We start from the raw sequence: 19168 nt of genomic DNA on the forward strand, positions 1-19168 counted from the left end.
GTAGTTGCAGGTGTTTAAAATCAGGGGGCCCTTAAATGTGCAGGCGGCGCTCAAGCCGTGATGAGCAGCCAACATTCACCTTCCCAGACAGTCTGGAACCTTCCAGGAAATTCTGATGGGTTTAATCACATTGGCTATTAGAGTCAGCAGATGGTTGCTTTCCAGACTCACGGTCTTTGACTGATTAAAGGAACTTTTGTACTTTTTATTTTGATTTAGCTTAACTTGATTCTCTTGTGTTTATTACGTTTTCTGGGGTAGGCGAGCACCCTGCCTGTTCATAGTCACTGTCCACTGAACAGAAGCCGTGAAAAGCATCAACTGTGGCTTAACACGTGGCTCAGTTTTACAAGTTGTATTTGTGAGCGTGCGTGGGTCTGGGTGGGGCCTTGCCATGTGTGTCGCCTCCTCGGACCCTCGAAAAATGCTTCACGCACATGGGTCGCTGCTTGATCTCCCGGGAACAAACGGAAGGGAAGGAAGCCGGCTCATTGTGGGTCTGGGAGGATGAGTGTCTCATAAAGCTGCCGCATCCTTCCAACATCCGAGGTGACTGCGACCTGAAAAGCATCATCCCTGATTATTGTCGCTGTTTGACCCGTAGATACTACTTTTGAAAAAGAGCTGAGGATCTCCCCCTGAGAGTTACAGCCGGTGCTGTCCTGAGTGGAAGGACGGGCCAAGTCCCCTCCCGCTCTTGAAGGGAGGGAACGCTCGAAAGATCCTGGGGGAGCAGTGGCGGGGGCTCTCCGAACGGGACCACGGGGAGCCACCGGGCCGTGCCGTCCCTTCCTGACCCTTGTGTCTGCGGGCTGGCCCGGACGTCCAGGAGCACTTTGCGGGAAACCGCCGAGCTGGTGTCCGTTCTGATTATGGTTTAAAGATGATTTCTTACCGTGTGTGAAAAATGAATCAAGGACCTTTTCTTGATCCAGATCGACACTGGATTTTCAAACAACTTCCTGCAAAAGGGCATTGGATGATGTCACTACACTTTTAGATAAATAGCCAGCTCGACACACCTTGGAGTGTTTTCCAGAAGATTGTTTCTCAAGGCCACAGGCATGCGCGTGCTCCGTGTTCTCACAACGTGTCCTGACTTTCTGTGCTAGAACCCTCTGTCGTAAACATTTTGCTTCTGGGAGAGAGACCCTCACCCCAAACAAGTCACATGCGGAGACCCCTGCTGTTTGGGGGTGGCGAGCTGATAAAAGTACCCAAGCGCCCACCTCCAGCAAGACCCAGGCTTTGTCACACGGCCGTGCTCCACTCAGAGCAGCAAGACCAGGCACCGGGCTTCCGGAACTCTGAAGCAAGCCCACCAGCTGGTGTTCCTTCACGTGGGTGAGACTCGTTTCCTGTGTTCCCAGGGCCTGGCACCAGCCCGAGTCACTCTTGGGGGGATGCTGATCGCAGAGCAGAAGCCCCTCCCTCGGGCCCCTCCACCCTCCACTCAGAGCCCGGGATGCCCGCTCTGGTGAATGGCCAGACCGAGCCCAGGACAGCACTGCCCCCCAGCCCAGGTAAGACATGAGAGTGGCTGCCACGTCCCGGGCAGCCCGGATCCGCTGCGTGTCCAGCACGCACGTGCCCTAAACTCCGCGTGCGCTCAGGTGCGTCCCTGGCGCGTGCTCAGGGGCTCATAGTGAGTTTCTGTCCTAGAAGCCGTTGTGCATACTATCTCTTCTCCGTGCTCAGCTAAGCTCAGTGAGGGAACACCCAGCTGGTGCAGTAGTAACCGTTACACACTCAGTCACGTAGAGTTAAGTTGGTGACGTGTATGCATATGTATACATACGTGTCACGTTATTTTCAGGTGACGGCTGTGCCCACCGCAGTGCACCTGCCATCTGTCACCGCATACCGACCGCACACCGTTGACTCTGTTCCCTCTGCTGTGCTTCTCGTTTTCCATGTTTATAGAATATAAACATATATTTAAATATATTTAAATACAAGTGCTCTTTTCTATTTAAGTTAAGAGATTTCTCTGAGGAATTTTTTCCCCCTCACGGAAAGACATTTGGCTCAGACAGCAGCAGGTTAAAGTCACCGGCGCTGACTGGTCTTGAGGCAGCTTTGTGGGCAGTGCTGGGTGGATGCATGACCATCACGGACTCAGGGGCCTCTGGGACCCCAGGAAGGTCACGGAGAACAAGCTCTCCTTCCTGTTCCTCGGGGCAGAGGGGTTGTTTATAAAAGAAAGTTGTGTTAGGTTTGTCTGTCTCCCTGAAGAAAAAGAAATCTTTAAGAAGAGCTTAACCACATATTTTGGACTCTGACATTAAGTAAATGATTCCTACGTGGTCTTTTCCAACAAGGTGGTTTTGGTGGGAGACGTTGTGTTCTGTTAACGAGGATTTTTCCTTTGAGTGTCCATCGATTGAGAATTAATGGGAGCCTTCCTTCCCAGATGTGGGAGAGTTGTCCTTATGGTGACAGGGCAGGGGCCTGGCACGAGGTGGTGTCATCACATCCTGAACTCCTGTAACTTGTCTCTCTTGTTCTAGATCGATGCCCCTTGACACCTGGAGCCCTGGGCTCGGCAGCGAGGCCTCCTCTGGAGTTGGCCCCAGCTGGCGCCTGGGTGGGTCTCTGTGGGGGCCGCAGGCCTGCCCGGGATGCCTGGGGCCTTCTTCCAGCACGCTGTGTGGCCAGTGCCCCTCCCCAGGCCCGATGGGCTCACGCAGAGCTCCGACAGCCTTACCATGAAGTCAGCCAAGGAGCCACGAGGGAAGCACCCTATGGACACAGAAGCCTCTGCTGCGTATGATAGCTTCGAGGCTGGAGAGGCTTGACCAGACACCTTTGTCCGCACGGGAGCAGACATCCCCACGTGCCTCTCTGCTGCGGCCAGGCCTGGTGTTCAGGTTTGGTGGCCACGGGCGATGGCAAAACCACGTCAGGATGGGGGCAGCTGTGGGGAGTGGGACTAGGCGTCAGTGTGGGACTTTAAATCTGGTACTTCTTGGCTCCTCCCCCGGCAGCCAGGCAGAGGCCTCTCAGGTGGGGCAAGGTGGAGCAGGTGCGCCTCCAGCCTCCCAGCAAGGGCTTGGGTTCACTGGAATCATGTAGGATGGCCCAACTGTGGGGGCAGAAAAGCAGGCCCCCATCCCTGGAAAAAGGAATCTAGTAGCTCCAACCCCATACTATCTGGAAAAATCGAAGGACAAAGCCTAGCCGCTGTGTTCTTGATATGTGTGTCACAGGGCATTTCTCTCCAAGGAGACAGCCATTGGTGGAGAATTACTGAAGCTGTGCTTCTTTTCAGAAAGAGCACCTTGTGTTTGCTATTGTCCACCTTCATTGGACGTATTGACATTAAGTAAATGATTCCTACGTGGTCTTTTCCAACAAGGTGTCCGCTTACGTACACAGAGCAGGTGGTCGTGGATGTGGTGGGCAATCCGGGACCCAGAGGCTCACATTTGCCAAGCAGCACGTGGTCTCCCCGGAAGGACGCAGGCGGCCCCGTTCCAGGTTCTGGAATCACCAGAGGCAGATGTGGGTTGGTTTCTGGGAGAGAGGTCCTTCCCTGTGAGTCTGACAGACCCCCCCCCCCCCCCCAGGCTGCACCCTGACCGTGGCTGTGGCCGGGCCTGTCCAGGAGCAGTCTCGGCTACTCCTGCCGCGCCCACGCTGCAGCCTTTACCATTATTAAGCAAGTTCCAGAGACAGTGAAAAGCCAGGTTTTCAGAGAGGCTTAGGGTATTGTTGTCAAAGGGTTAAAAGACCAGCCGATGCAGGTCACCCTTCCAAGAGATCCAGTGCCTCGTGGCTTTATGTCCCCGTTTGCTTTTGAATGGTCATGATGGGATCTTTGAGCTGTGAGGTCTCAGAGATTTTATGTCTAAGTGTGGACATGCTGTGGCAGAAGTGCCCTGTGTAGACATCTGCATTCTGACTTCACTGGGTGGGGACGCAGAGGCTCTGTGGGGGCTTTTCCTTTTATTTGCTCACTTGACTTTTCCCTGGGGTGGATGGAGTGTGGCCAGCGGCTCACAAGGACACCTGCACTGGGGAGGGTCTGTCTCTGCTATTGTACTGAAAGGCTTTTGTTAAAATTTTAAGACAATCGTGGTACCCGGCTGGCTCAGTCGGTAGAGTATGCAATTCTTGATGCCAGGGTTGTGAGTTCAAGCTCCACTTTGGGTATGGAGATTACTTAAAAATTTTTAAAAATCTTTAAAATTTTAAAACAATTAAAACATTTCAGACAGGTTCCATAGTACCTGAAAGAAATAGGTTTGTAAAAAGAAGTAGGTTGTGGTAGATGGTCCAATGGTAAGGGGCTCAAGAAACATTTTTAGATTAGATAGTTGTCTGATTTTGTTCTTACATCTAACATTATTTCCCTTAAACTGTACAGGCATCTAACATGGAATTTTCAGCGAAGTGTATATAGATATTTCATGTCTTATATTTTGTTGAATTTCTCATTGAAATGTGGCTCATGATTGATTTTAAAGAGTTTTTTAAAAAGCTTATCCATATGTAACATTAATCTCTCTTGAACACAGAGAATTTCAGTAATAAAAGGTTCTTACTTGGGTGTATTTACTGGCACAAAACATGCCCCACATCTGTGTTCACTGTGGGCCTTTCAGTGTCTCTACCATGTTCACATGGCAGGAAATGAGAGATGCCGGAGATCTGGTGTCACGTGTGGATGTGTGTGCGTGTGTGTGCGCGTGCACAGAAATGAAGACTGCTACTCACGTAGGGATAGTAACTTACTAATTTAGATTGCATTTAAAATATATAACTGGGGGCGCCCGGCTGCCTCCATCGGTGGAGCATGTGACTCTTGATCTTGAGGTCGTGAGTTCAAGCCCCATGTTGGGTGTCGTGTTTACCAACCCCCCCCAAAAACAAACCTCAAGCTTAAAATATATAATCTAGTGTTGATTATTGTTAGTCTTGCACTTGCACAGAACTCAGGTGCTAGGGAAAAGGCATTGATTTATTTTAAAGAAAACACTTGAAGAAAACTTTCTGAACTTCTAGTTTCCACCATGATAGCTCGTGTTGGGCTTACTCTCCAGGCAAAATCTATTTGAGAATCTGGCCAACGCGCACACACACACACACCCTGGAGACTGACCAGTGCAGGTGGGACTTGAAGGAGTGTGCGACTCTTCATCTCGGGGTCGTGAGTTCCAGCCCCCATGTTGGGTGTACAGATTATGTAAATAAATAAAACGTAAAAAAAATGAAACAAGGGAGACAGCGTGGGCTTTCAGCGGAGACCCTGGGGGAGGGGCACACCTTGAAGTGAGAGTCTGTCCCTCAGAGTAAGACCCAAACCAAGTTACAGCAGCCCCAACAATAGCTGAGGTGAAGCTTTGCAGGGGAAGGTCATCCTGCCCAATCTGTCTGCTCAGCAGAAGTAACAGCAACAAGGAAGCAGAAGCCTGTCTTCGCAAGAGGCACAGCCTGCACGGTACCACCAATGTCCTTGCCACGCTCCACGTCCCACGAAGACAGAGCCCCGTGACCAAGTCCCAGCCGCAAAAGCAGACGGGAAGATACCCAGTATTGACACGTTCAAGGAACATTCTGGAAATGAAAATATGATGTCTGAAATTAAGAATTCATTGCATAGCCGAACAGCAGTCTGGGTACGACCTATGTATCCAGTATCCAGATGTTCATGAACTGGAAGCATAGAAAATGTCCATGCTGAAGCTTGTAGGGAAAAAGCAAAAGAGGGGCGCCTGGGTGGCTCAGTCGGTGAAGCATCTGCCTTCGGCTCAGGTCATGATCCCGCTGAGATCGAGTCCCGCATCAGCTCCCTGCTCCGCGGGGAGCCTGCTTCTCTCTCTCCCTCTGCCTGTCGCTCTGCTTACTTGTGCTCACGCTCTCTCTCTCTCTCTCTGTCAAATAAAAATCTTAAAAAAAAAAAACAAAAGAACGGGAAAAAAGCAAAGAGACACACGAAACAGGGTAAAAGTGTGTAATGCGTGTGTAATTGGATTTCCAGAGGAGAGAGGCAGAAATGGGGCAGGATCAGCACCCAAAGGAGACAGCAGTTCAGTTTCCAGAAGCTGGTGAGAGACACCAACCTATAGATTCAAGAAGCTCCGGAACCCCAGAGCAGAATGAATACCAAACAGAAAACAGTATCTGGGCACATGATTGTCAAACTACTGGAAACCAACGACAAAAAGAAAAGTCTTAAAAGCAGCCAGTGAAGGAAGACACTGCTTCTTGGGGAGCCAGACTGATGACAGAGTCTTCAGCAGAGGGCCGGGGAGGCCGCCGCCTGCACGCCTGCCACGGTGCTCTTCACGGAGGGGCTGAGACGCTGTCGTCCACACACAGACTGAGAACGTGCAGAAGCCAGCCCTCGGGCGACAGCAGGAGTGGCCGTGTGCGTGACAGGAAAGCATCTCGATCGTTGAAAACAACATTTATAGTTTCGTATGGAGTTTTTAACAGAAATCAGAGCATAACACAAGATGCTAACAACACAAAGGGTCTGGGACAGATGAGCTTGACTGTTGAAGGCTTCTGGCATTCTTCGTGAAGTCACCTGAATAACGGCAAAAATAGTAAAGTACAGGTCAAAGGCTTACGAAGAGAAAAAAACGGAATACTACTTGATTCATTTGAAATAAGGCAAGCAGGGAGGAATAAAGGACAAAAACCAAATATTAAGATGGTAGATTTCATCTGGCTGTTTCCATTATTATACATGAACTAAACACTCCAAAAAAAGATGAAAAAAATCTGCTCTGAAAAATGTTCACTGTTTGTGGGTGACGTCATTCGTAGATAAGAACACAGAAAGCGTTAAAGCAAAAAGATAAATAAGATAAACCAAGGAGGGGCGCCTGGGTGTCTCAGTCAGTTAAGCCTCTGCCTTTGGCTCAGGTCATGATCCCAGGGTCCTGGGATCTAGTCCCGTGTCAGGCTCCCTGCTCAGCGGGGAGTCTGCTTCCCCGTCTCCCCCTGCCCCTGCTTGTGTACTCACTCACACGCGTGCTCTCTCTCTCTCAAATGAATAAATAAAAAATCTTAAAAGAAAAAGATAAACCAAGGAAACCCGTAAAGAAAGTCTTTAATCTTAATATCAAAGTAAACTGAAGAATTATTATTCAAGGGACCTCACATAATGATGGAGTCAGTTCTGTAGGAAATGTAACAGGCCTAAATGTGCGTGCTTAATTTTAAAATATATGACATAGGGCGCCTGGGTGGCTCAGTTGGTTAAGCGACTGCCTTCGGCTCAGGTCATGATCCTGGAGTCCCGGGATCGAGTCCCGCGTCGGGCTCCCTGCTCAGCAGGGGGTCTGCTTCTCCCTCTGACCCTCGTCCCTCTCGTACTCTCTGTCTCTCATTCTCTCTCTCAAATAAATAAATAAAATCTTAAAAAAAAATAAAATAAAATAAAATATATGACATAAAAGTTGACCACAGTCAAAGGAGAAAGACGGGTCCACGTCACAGTGGGGGATTTTCGACACATTAACTCGGTAACTGATGGGACAGCAGACAAATTATCAGTGAGGATAGAGAAGATCTGAGCAGTATCCAGATGTTAAATGAACCCTGAATTCCTGTAATAAACCCATTTGGTCACAAGGTATCATTCTTTTCCTAGAGCAGTGGATTCAACTTGCTACTTTGTTTAGACGTTTCCCATCTGTGTTGAGAGGTGCTGACCTGTAACAAGGATTAAATAATTTGAAATTTACACAGAAGCCGTGCAGAGTATTCGGAGTGCCTTTGAAACATTTACAATGGGCAGATCTTGTAGCTGTAACACAGATCTCGCTGGAATCAGCGTCTTCTCTGAGCCTGGTGAAATTCTAATTTTTAAAAAATCAATAGCAAAAAGATACTGGACTATCCCCCCAAATGTTTGGAAATCAAACAACATGCTTTTAAATAATGCTTGAGTCAAAGAATAAGTCAAAATGGAAATGGTAAAATATTTTCCACTGAGTGATGTGACAAGAGAAGCCCATCAAGACCCGCAGGATGCAGGTGAAACAGTGGCAAAGGGGCCTCTGCCTGCAGTAGCACTTCGTCTAATTTTGGGTCAAGAAATGAGAAAAAGGACAGCAAATTAAACCCAAAGCAAGCAGGAGGGGTGCACAAAAGAGATGTCCGTGAAGTGGAAAGCAGACATCATCGGTAGAACAGTGAAGCAAGCCGAACAGATTAATAAAACTCATGAGTTCCTATCAGATGTGATCAATACGAACAGAAAACAGTGCTAATTATAAGTAAAAGGTATGAAAAAGAGATCACCGCTAAGATCCTGTAGATATTAGAACAATAAGAAAATATTGTGAACAATTTATGCCAACACATTTGACAAGTTGGGGGAAATGGGCAAATTCCTTAAAACACTGCCAGACAGGGGAGCTGTAAGGGGGCGTGGCACACCACATAGGGCCTTGGGTGCTCGGCTCCGCCCGGGAAAGCATGCACAGGAGTCCTGATTATGGCTGCTTGGGACCAAAGGGACCACGGGTGGTCCAGAGCCAGCAGGCTTAGGGTGGCCGATGTGGGCGACTTTAGCGGCTCCAAGGTGCGGAGACCACCCCTGGTTGTCTGGTGCTGGGGTGAGTAAGGCAACTTGATAGTTGGCTTGCATGTGAGAGGCACAGTTGGAGGAAAGTTATTTATTATCTCTTGGAATTGGCCAACCCTGCAAGGGGCTATCCCAGGGCCCCCAGACGTGCAAGCTCGGGATATAGGGGGGAAGCGTGGCTGTCCTGGTGAAGAGGACGGTGGAAGAGGCTCCGACCCATGGACGATGGAGTTGCAGGAATCAACAGGCGAGCCGACCACAGGCTAGAGTGTGCACAGACTGTGCATGTGACCCTGCCGTGGGTGGAGGCGCCTCTGCCGTTGACCAGGGCTGGACAGTCTTTTCAGTATGTGGTTCTGAGCAAGTTGGATTCGAGGAGAAAAATGAATCTTGACTTCTAACTCACACCAAGCATAAAAATTAATTTGGGATGGATCATAAGCCTAGTTATAAAAAGTAAACGGTTTTATAGAAGACCTAGGACAATAGCTTCATGATCATGGTGGTAGTTTCTTAAGCAGCTCATAAAGAGCACTTGATAAAATGGACATCATTAGAATTATTAATTTCTCCACTAAAGATACCTTTTTAAGAGAGTAAAAGGGCCAGTCACAGGCTGGAGAAAATGTTTGCAATAAATATATCTGACAAAAGATTCATATTCAGAATACATAAAACTTTAAAAATCTAAGAAAGAGGCAACTTAGTAAATCAAGGAAGAGACTCGAGCAAGCACTTTACCAGTGGGCTCAGTGTCTTCAGTGGATGGGAAATGCAGACAGCCTCGCAGTGCAGCACCTTTGCAGAAGGGTGGGAGTGCAGAGACCCACAGACTGACCACGCCAGGTCTCTGCGAAGACACAGCAGCTGGGATGCTCACGCACGGCTGGAGGGGACATAAATTGATGCGGCCACGTGAAACACTGCTTGGCCATATCTACCAAAATGGAACGTACAAGTACCCTGTGGCCCAGACAGTCCTCTCTTATGTGTACGCCCCACAGAAATGAGAGCCCTGTTCAGCAGAAGACATGTCTGAGAGCCATCTGAGCACCACGGTCCTTTGGGACGGATGCCCCTCGGCGCATGGCGGCAGGGGGTGGTCGTACCATGGGATACTACACAGCAACAAACAAGAACAAGCCACTGCTCCAGGCGGCCACATCGTGACCTTCGCAGACTATGTTGAGTGAATAAAGCCAACTTGAGCGTATGATCCCACAAATATGAAGTCTTAAAGCAAATGTGTGGTGATGGAGGGCAGAGCAGTCATTGCCTGTGGGGGGATATGGACTAGGAGGGGACCGGGAGTGCCTTCGGGTGCTGTGGGTGTGCACTGTCCTGATGTACGTAGGGAGGTAAACATTCACTGAGCCGTATGCTTAAGTCAGCTGTATGCGCTTCTGTAAGGTTAGAACACATCAGGGGCGCCTGGGTGGCTCAGTCGATAAGCGTCTGTCTTCGGCTCAGGTCATGATCCCAGGGTCCTGGGATCGAGCCCCGCGTCAGGCTCCCTGCTCCGCGGGAAGCCTGCTTCTCCCTCTCCCACTCCCCCTGCTTATGCTCCTGTTCTCACTATCCCTTTCTCTCTGTCAAATAAATAAATAAATCTATCTTAAAAAAAAAAGAAAAAAAATAGTTTGGACACATCAGAGCTTCACTATATTCTAACACAAAGTAATTGACAGCCTAATAAACTTATAAATGGAAAAACAAAGTGGGGTTCATGTTTGGATCCATTTCTGAAATGCACTTGAAGTGCAGTCTTTTGGAAATTACAGAGGATGAATAAGAATCTGGATGGTTATATGAGTAAAGACTTGTATGCCGGGACACCTGGGTGGCTCAGTCGTTAAGCATCTGCCTTCGGCTCAGGTCATGATCCCGGGGTCCTGGGATTGAGCCCCACATCAGGCTTCCTGCTCCGCGGGAAGTCTACCTCTCCCTCTCCCACTCCCCCGCTTGTGTTCCCTCTCTTGATGTGTCTCTCTCTGTCAAATAAATAAATAAAATCTTAAAAAAAAAAAAAAAAGACTTGTGTGCCCTTCTGGAGGAACCGCCCCTATGCACCTGTCTGCAGCCTGCAAATCCCGTTTGCATCACTAGCAGTTCCTTGGAGGCTTTGGCACTATCATGAAATAGTTCTGGAATGTTCGCTTACGTAGTGGATCTTTACCACAGGTCTGAATCTCTTGCGGTGCTCTGAGGGGAAGGCGGGTGGCGGCTGCTGAGCAGTATTTCTGTAGATACATTTCTGCAACATTATAGCCAAATGTTACTGAGCTTCTTATTCTGCACAATCTGGTCCCAGCTTCTGAAACCCTGCTTCTTGATGACAGGCTTACTCTTTGTGCTGGAGTGCTTGATCCCAGGCAGGGGGTTCAGGGTTTCGGACAGATCGGCAAAGAGCATCTGTTTCAGTTGAGTGATATTCGTGCTTTTTCATTATTTCAATGCCTCTTTCACCGTTAACCTTCTAAGGCTTTATAAGTGTTTATGAGAAGGAATCCGTATGATGTGGAAAGTTTTTCTGAGATACACAGACTGTAAATCACAGGTTCTAGAAGTGTTAGGTTCTTTCCAAGAAGAAGTTGTTTCACTCATAACAGCCAATGAAAATTCCCCTCAGTGCTCACGGTGCTGTTCATTCAGTGAGGGCGTGGAATGGTGCCCCCTACGCTGGAGCTGGGTCTGCATCCTAATCCCCGGAACCTGTGAATGTGACCCACTGTGGAAAAAAGGGTCTTTGCAGATATAACTAAATTAGATCGTCTTGGAATATCCAAGTTGGACCTAAATACAGTGACAAGTGCCCTTTTAAGAGACAGAAGAGGAGAGACACAGACAGAAGCCTCACAAAGGAGGCAGAAACGGGAAGACGTGGCCACAAGCCCAGGACACCCGGACCCCCAGGAGCTGGAAGGAGCAGGAAGGACCCCCCCTGGAGCCTCCAGAGGAGCGCGGCCCCTCAGACTCTGGCTTCCCAGCTGTGACAGGGTAGATTTTTGTTGCCTTTGGCTGTCCCGTTCATGGTGTTCCGGCAGAGGCAGAAATCTGACATAACAAGAAAACACCAACATCATCATCACAGGGTGACTCCAGAAAGCGTGCGTTGTAAGTGTCTGCAGCTCTGTTCCCGGTCAGCATGCCCAGGTTCGGGGAGGGTCCCTAATGACGAGTCACACTCATGCCTGTGCGTTCTAGGTTGTTTTTCTAGGGAAAAAAATGCAGCACTTCTGCACAGAGATCAATTTTTTTTTCCACGTGTAAGTCTGAGTTGTTAAATACAGAAGACTAGAATACATAATTCAGCATTTTAACTTTCATGTTTATAGAAGCAGAATAGAAGCCATGAATAAACACATTCTCAAAAAAAGGTTGTCTTAAATAAAATAACGTAACAGTTCATTTCCTCTTCTCCCTCTCCATCCCAGAGTGGGTGGTGCATTTGCTTTATTTGGTGATAAAAAGTGGGATCACTGCCTCGGAGAGCCGCCCGTGTGGAGTGACTGTGGACAGCTGATGAGGCGGGTCCCACCAGGCCTGGTTTTCGGAGTGGCTCGGCTACATCAGGTGTGCCGGGGTGCGCGGCCTTCCCTCTCTCCAGTCCTGCCGTGGGGGTGCTGGAGCCCCTGCCCCGGGGACCGCAGCCTGAGCTACATCCGGCAGTCCCCGGCTCGAGGCCCTTCCTTAGGAAGGGCGGCTCCCCTCTGGCTGCATGTACACCCCAGAAACTCTCCTGCAGCTCTCTTCCCCAGCCTGGGGGCCAGGCTTGCAGAGTGCATATGGCAACAGCGGGGACCGCCATCCGTCACACCCAGCATGGCTTCAGGGGTCCTCCCTGCACCTCGGCCAAGGGCCAGCAGACGGGACAGCTGCGTGGGGGACAGCGTGGCCTAAGCCCCTTCTCAGAGTGTGTGTTCAGGAGGTGATCGGAGGCGTGTGGGCCCTTTAGTAGGGACCTCACTGACTCATTGTTCATGGGGGCCAAGCAACGGAAACGGCTTGGACCTTCAACAGTAGGGTCTCCACTTGGTCAGTCAGGCCCCTCAAACGCGTGCAGGCTACGCTGAAGTGGCGTGGACAGGCGGCCACCAGTGTTAGTGGACCGTGTCCTAGGTAACTGTACATCGTAATTCCAGTCTGTAATTTAAAACAGGTTTGTGCGTAGAAAAGAGACTCCAAGGACAGATGTCAAGCTGTTAACTGAGGTGATCTTTGTGGGGTGGCATGCGGAGGGTTTTCCACGGCTCCTCCTGCTGTCACGTGCCTTCTGTGTTGTCTACAATCTTCTGGTTTTACCGTCTTCCCCACGGCTGCACGTTCCCTCCCGCCCCCAGCTCCTGCCACGCACACGCACACGTGCGCACGCATGCCCTCGAGCAAGCAAACACATGTGAAAAGCTTCTAATTGTAAGCAAATGCTTTGCTTCTTTGGACAGGACTGAGATTTCTGAGAGAGGCATGGTGGGGACAGGGCGTCCCTTTTACGCGCGTGAAAACCATGAGGCCAGCGGGCGGCCAGGCTCCAGGCAGGGTCATCGGTTGTGAGCTGTGATAAAGTCCACACAGCCTAGTGCTGGGGCCGTGTTGGCATGAGGGTGCATAGAGGTCGTCCTGGGAGTGTGTCCCCGTGTGGACCAACTCTCACCCCAGGGCCCAGAGCTCTCGGGCACACGGTGGGAGGATGGGCTCGCAGCACAGCGTGTGGATGGTCTCGCTGGAAAATAAAGAAATCCGGGTTGCTTGAATATTGAGATGCCCTTTAAGGGTTCTTGGGAGAAACACTAAAAAAAAAAAAAAAAAAGCAGAGACTGCTTAGGGGCACCTGGCTGGCTCAGTCAGTGGAGCATGCGACTCTTGATGTCGGGGTTGTGAGTTCGAGCCCCATGCTGGGCGTAGAGCAGATGGAGCAACACTTAGTGTTTCCCCACATTTAAGCAGGCATGTGTTAGGAGCAGAGCTGCAGGGGTGAGGACCAGTGTGTTAGGAGCAGAGCTGCAGGGGTGAGGACCAGTGTGTTAGGAGCAGAGCTGCAGGGGTGAGGACCAGTGTGTTAAGAGCAGAGGTGCAGGGGTGAGGACCAGTGTGTTAGGAGCAGAGGCGCAGGGGTGAGGACCAGTGTCTTAGGAGCAGAGGTGCAGGGGTGAGGACCAGCTCGGCTGCTCTGCAGCCCCCGTTGGTGTCGTTTCCATGGTGACATGCCCGTGGCTGGGGTGTGACCAGCAGAATGGAGTAGGGGGCCATGGGCCCGGCCCATGGAGATGGCAGTGAGGGTCCCTGCTTCTGGGTGGCATGGTGGGCGGCCCAGGGCTGTGGGGACAGAGGTGGTCATCCTTCCAGCAGACTGGCTGCTTCCCTCCAGCAAGAGTTGCCTCAGCTTTCCTGGGTCCCGCTGTCTTGGGCTGTGTCACTCTGGGGTATTTGTTTTCTTATCTGCCTCCTTCTGGGCACCTCCAGGGGCAGCGGTGACTGTGGCCAGGGCCTGCCACACTTGACCATTTGGTAGGAGTCTGAGGACCCAGCGGAAGACCGCCTGGCTGATGGTGTCCACACCCCTCCTGGGGTTCATTCCAGCATCCTGCCTTTGGCCTTGGCCAGTGTTCTTGACTGTGGGGACCCTTGGTCTGTCTTCAGGGTGCTGGTGCCATGTGCAGCCGTCCAGGTGCCGTCCAGGTTGTAGGGTGGTGTGAGGGCCCTGGGAAACTGCATTCAGACAGGTGTCCACCACCAAGCTCCTTGCACAGAGGGAAGTGAGATCCCAGGATCTGGATGCTCCCAGCAATCCCGGTGAAGTCTGGGATGACTGCTTTCAGGCGTTTAGGTTAATGGGGTTACTGGGTGGATGCTCTGCATGTTTCAGAGGGGATGACTGTGGTGTCTGTGGGTGCCCGTCGCAAGGGCACCACTCGGGATAAGCTGCCCAGTGCCCAGTGGAGCGCTGCACAGTGGGGCTGACGCATGGGATCCCAACCCCCTTGACTACCACCAGGAGAGCATCCAGCATGGGGAGCGAGATGCCTCTGAGGGTGTGGCCGCCTTCGGGTGTGGAACGCAGCCCCCCGCCGTGAGCTCGAGCTGGCCACACGGATGACCCCACAGGGGCCCGTGGCATCGCTCTCAGAAATGTGGGCAGAAAAACGGGCCGGATGAGCCACACCCCGAGGCAGAGGCCACTCAGCGATCTGTTGCACGTTTGGGGCTGACCCAAGCCTCTCACTTGGCTGTGTCCACTAGCTGCTTAGGCAGACCTTTCCTCTGGGCGTTAAAACTGCAAAACCACCGGCCTGCAGGTGTTTGGAGGGGGCGGCTCTGCCCTGCGACTCCCGGGCACCAATGGCCTGTGGCCGTGAGCAGAGCTGTGGGCTGGGAACCGAGCTCCGGCTTCACTTGTCTTTACAGCTTTGTTCTCTGTTATGATTGTGTATGAGGACCTCACGGTGTCTCGGAGGCTGATGTGTAAGATAGTGGCTGTGTCCGGGACGTGCTGGAAGTAGTGACCTCGGACCTTTGGCGGAGCGCGGGCTCTCCGGCCTGGGCGTGCGGGCCCTCGGCGGGGGCCGTCTAAACAAGAGCAGGGCTTGTTGGGGCGGGCGGGCTGCACGCTGACTTGCGGGTCTGCTGTCTTTCAGTCAACGAGTTCACGGTGATCAGGAAGAAGTTCAAGTGCCCCTACTGCAGCTTCTCGGCCATGCACCAGTGCATCCTCAAGCGGCACATGCGCTCCCACACGGGGGAGCGGCCCTACCCCTGCGAGATCTGCGGCAAGAAGTTCACGCGGCGGGAGCACATGAAGCGGCACACGCTGGTGAGTGGGGGCAGGGTTGTGAGTGCAGCCATGGCTCAGCATGGGGTCAGCGTGGGGTCAGCATGGGGTCAGAGTGGGGTCAGCATGGGGTGGGCATGGGGTCAGCGTGGGCCGTCACAGGGTCAGCGTGGGGTCAGCATGGGGTCGGCATGGGGTCAGCGTGGGCCGTCACAGGGTCATCATGGGGTCGGCATGGGGTCAGCGTGGACCATCACAGGGTCAGCGTGGGGTCAGCGTGGGTCATCACAGGGTCAGTGTGGGGTGGGCATGGGGTCAGCGTGGGCCATCATAGGGTCATCGTGGGGTCAGTGTGGGTCATCACAGGGTCAGTGGGCATGGGGTCAGCGTGGATCAGCACAGGGTCAGCATGGGGTTGACATGGGGGGGTCAGTGGAGGGTAGTCAGCATGAGGTCATCATGGGATCGGCATGGGGTCGGCATGGGATCAGCGTGGGTCATCACAAGGTCAGTGTGGGTCATCACAGGGTCAGCATGGGGATAGCATGGGGGGTCAGTGGAGGGTAGTCAGCATGGGGTCATCACGGGGTCGGCTGGGCCCATTCAGTGCTGGGCTGAGGGATCCAGGAAGGTGGGATGATGATGTGGGGTGCCCAGAAGGCCATGGGAAGCCCTAAAGTGGGTTCCGCTCTGCCTTGGAAAGGCCAAGTGAGTAGGTAGAGCGATGTTGACCCCACCCCCCGATAAGCTCCACCCCCTGAGACTGGGTGCAGAAAGCAGGTGGGCTGTATCACCCCCAGTCCCAGACCTCGGCCTGGCCTTGGCAAGCGCTTCCTCCCCTGCCAGGACCCCTGCTCTTGGCCCCTGGTGTCCCACCATGAGGTCACTTCCTTGGTGCCCCGGCTCCAAGGCATGGTGGGACCCCCTCCCCCCCCCGCCCCCCCGTGGCCTTGTAAGGCGTTGGCTTACCTGTCTGTGGTGGGCACCGAGCTGGAGTTGCCGGTTGGCAGGTGCTGAATGGATAGATTTGCTTGGCCAGGAAGTGATAGGAAAAGGTCATCCTTGAAATAGGCAGATTTGCCAAAAAAAACAGGGCAAGGGACACTTTGGCAGGTGAGATAAACCGTGGGGGCCAGGGCCGGACCCCAAGGCTATACATGGTGTTGTCTTCTTGAGACACACACTCAGGGTGGGGTTCAGGACTGAGGGTGAGGGCAGCTGGAGCTTGCGGGGCTGAGGAAGTGGAGGCAGCCCTGGGCTGGCAGATGCCCAGAGCCCTCAGCCTGTGCCATGGGGGCCGGGAGAGGGCACTGGGGTCATGTCATGAGTTTGGGAATCTCAGAGGTGTCGGGGGTCGCCTGCGGGGTGCACAGACTTGGCTGAGCCTACAGCGTGCTGAGCTGCTGTCAGGAGCAGAGCCCCCAGGAGGTGGGGGGGGGCTGTGTCGGCAGTGGTGAGGGTGGCCCAGGGCTGCCCTTGCACAAGGGTGGCAGGCGGCTGCGGGAGGGCAGGGTGATACCCTCAGGCCTGGCTGCTGGCAAGGTGAGCCGTGTGGACGAGCAGGGTCTTTGCCTGTGTGTGTGTCCATCTGGGGTGAGTGGGGGGCTCTGGCTCACTTTGGGGTCGCATCCAGATTTACTCGGCTTGGATCCAACAGTTGGCTCTCTGGATGGGGCAACCTTACTAGCCTGTTGTTTTATCTTTCCAGCCCAGTGGAGGGCACTTATTTTGGGGTGAGGACATCTGGAAAGGCTCCTGAGAGGTCAGGCAGCAAAGCTGGAGGGGGGACAGCCCCAGGAGTGGGGGGGAGCCCAGCCCAGCTGACTGAGGGAGGTCCATGGCCCCAGCCTGCAGTGTCCACCGCCCCGTCGTGGGGTCCAGCAGCCCGGGGAAGCGGCAGCCCCAGCCTGGACGGCAGGTGTGTGGGGCAACCGCTAGGGCTGACTCGCCACTGACTGCAGAGCTGCCCCTCTGTCCAGCGTTTCCCTTCTGCAGAGCCCACCCCGAGAGCTGCAGAGGCTCAGGTTACCACAGAAACTTGGAGGGATCTGTACGCCGATGCCCACGTTGTTCCTACTCAGAGATGAATGGGGGCTTGTTTGCTATACTCAAGTGCTGGAAAGTTGTCAGTACGTGGGTTACGACAGCTTTTCTTTAGCAAAACCACATTATGGCTTCAGGAAGCGTTGGTCCCATTTGAGGCTCGGTGTGGTCGTTGCCCGTTTACCTTGGATGGGGCCAGATTTCCATCCTGGGGTCCTGCTTAGGTTTCAGGGAGGATCACAAATCCCTGAAAATGTGCTTAAAACGTGTGCAGGTTTGCCCTTTTCTGAGAAGAGGCTCTGTATCTTCCCCTTCAATTTGTTGAGGGCCCCTGGCCCCCAGGAGGCAGCTGAGCGGCTGCTGACAGCAGGTGGCAGTAGGGGCACTTGGTGTCCCTTCTGTGTGGAGGCTGGTGCCTGTGCTGTGCCCCCTGGGGAGACAGAGGGGCTGGGGCAGTGTTGCCAGGAGTCCTCTGGACGGCGGGGTCTCCGGAGGAGGAGCCGAGGGTTGCCATGGTGCCCGCATCCTCCCTCTCTCTTCCCTCCCTCCATGTGTTAGGACAGGTGCCCAGCCATCTGGTGCCAGCTGAGTGGCTCCCCGCGACACCTTGGTCGCTCCCGGGTGTCCCGGCACAGTCCCCAGCTCCCTGCGTGGGAGCCCCAGGTCTTGAGGGGCCTCCGTGGACGCTGCCTCCCACGGCCCCACCAAGCCTGCTCTCAGAACAGTTTCTGTTGGGGGAGGCTCGAGGAAGACTTGGGTTTAAAATACAACAAACAGAAGAGACGCAGGAGGGTCCTGGGGACCGCATCGTTTGAGGCTCCGTTTCTAGAATCAGAACGTGTGGGGACCCAGCCTGTGGACGCTGGTCAGCAGTGAACGTCTGAGCAGTGGTCTTCATGGTTGGGGTTTGTGGAAGGCTGTGACGGGAAGGTGGACTGTTCGTGGTGGTCTGTGGAGCCACTGAGTTGGGAGGCAGAGAGCCCTCAGCCCAGGACGGGCAAGGGGGTCCCTTCCGAGGGCGCAGCCCCCAGGACAGTGACCCATCAGTGAGGGTGTGTTCCACGTATGGAGGAAGGACACAGCTCAGCAAACCTTTTCCACCGTGACACCATTGGTTATGTTTTTATTTACTTGATTGCTCTAGAACACCAGAGAATTCAGAAAAATATGAGGAATTAAAATCGCAATCCTCTCCCGCCACTGACCACCTGTCCCCCCTCTCTGACCACCTGTCCCCCTTCACTGACCACCCCATCCCACTTCCCTGCACTGACCGCCCATCCCCCCACTGACCACCTGTCCCCCTCACTGACCAACCCATCCCCCTTCGCCGTACTGACCACCTGTCCCCTGACCGCCCGTCCCCTGCACTGACCGCTCGTACCCCCGCACTGACCGCCCGTCCCCTGCACTGACCGCCCGTACCCCCGCACTGACCACCCGTACCCCCCACTGACCGCCCGTACCCCACACTGACCGCCCGTACCCCCCACTGACCGTCCGTACCCCGCACTGACCGCCCGTACCCCCCACTGACCGTCCGTACCCCGCACTGACCGCCCGTACCCCGGCACTGACCGCCCGTACTCCCCACTGACCGCCCGTACCCCGCACTGACCGCCCGTACCCCCCACTGACCGCACTGACCGCCGTCCCCCCGCACTGACCGCCCATCCCCCCGCACTGACCGCCCATCCCCCCGCACTGACCGCACTGACCGCCGTCCCCCCGCACTGACCGCCTGTCCCCCCCGCACTGACCGCCCGTCCCCTGCACTGACCGCCCGTACCCCCGCACTGACCACCCGTACCCCC

General features: G+C 53.5%; 1 protein-coding gene across 4 annotated transcripts in view; it reads left to right on the forward strand.

Moving 5' to 3' along the window:
- Positions 1–19168, forward strand: part of ZBTB46 (zinc finger and BTB domain containing 46) — a 61274-nt gene that overhangs the window by 41206 nt on the left and 900 nt on the right. Inside the window, exons 4-6 of one of the 4 annotated variants that reach the window (XR_004297438.1) lie at positions 1371–1523; positions 2511–2870; positions 15178–15203. Coding sequence is in view for 3 of the 4 variants with exons in the window: in XM_032387619.1 (XP_032243510.1) it covers positions 1371–1523; positions 2511–2773 (416 nt within the window). In the remaining variant the exon portion in view is untranslated. Of the gene's footprint in view, positions 1–1370; positions 1524–2510; positions 3547–15177; positions 15354–19168 lie in introns of those variants that run through there. The other 3 variants (XM_032387619.1, XM_032387618.1, XM_032387620.1) reach the window with 3 other exon arrangements.

Source organism: Phoca vitulina, unplaced genomic scaffold, assembly GCF_004348235.1.
Source record: "Phoca vitulina isolate PV1807 unplaced genomic scaffold, GSC_HSeal_1.0 scaffold50, whole genome shotgun sequence".
Taxonomy (NCBI): domain Eukaryota; kingdom Metazoa; phylum Chordata; class Mammalia; order Carnivora; family Phocidae; genus Phoca; species Phoca vitulina.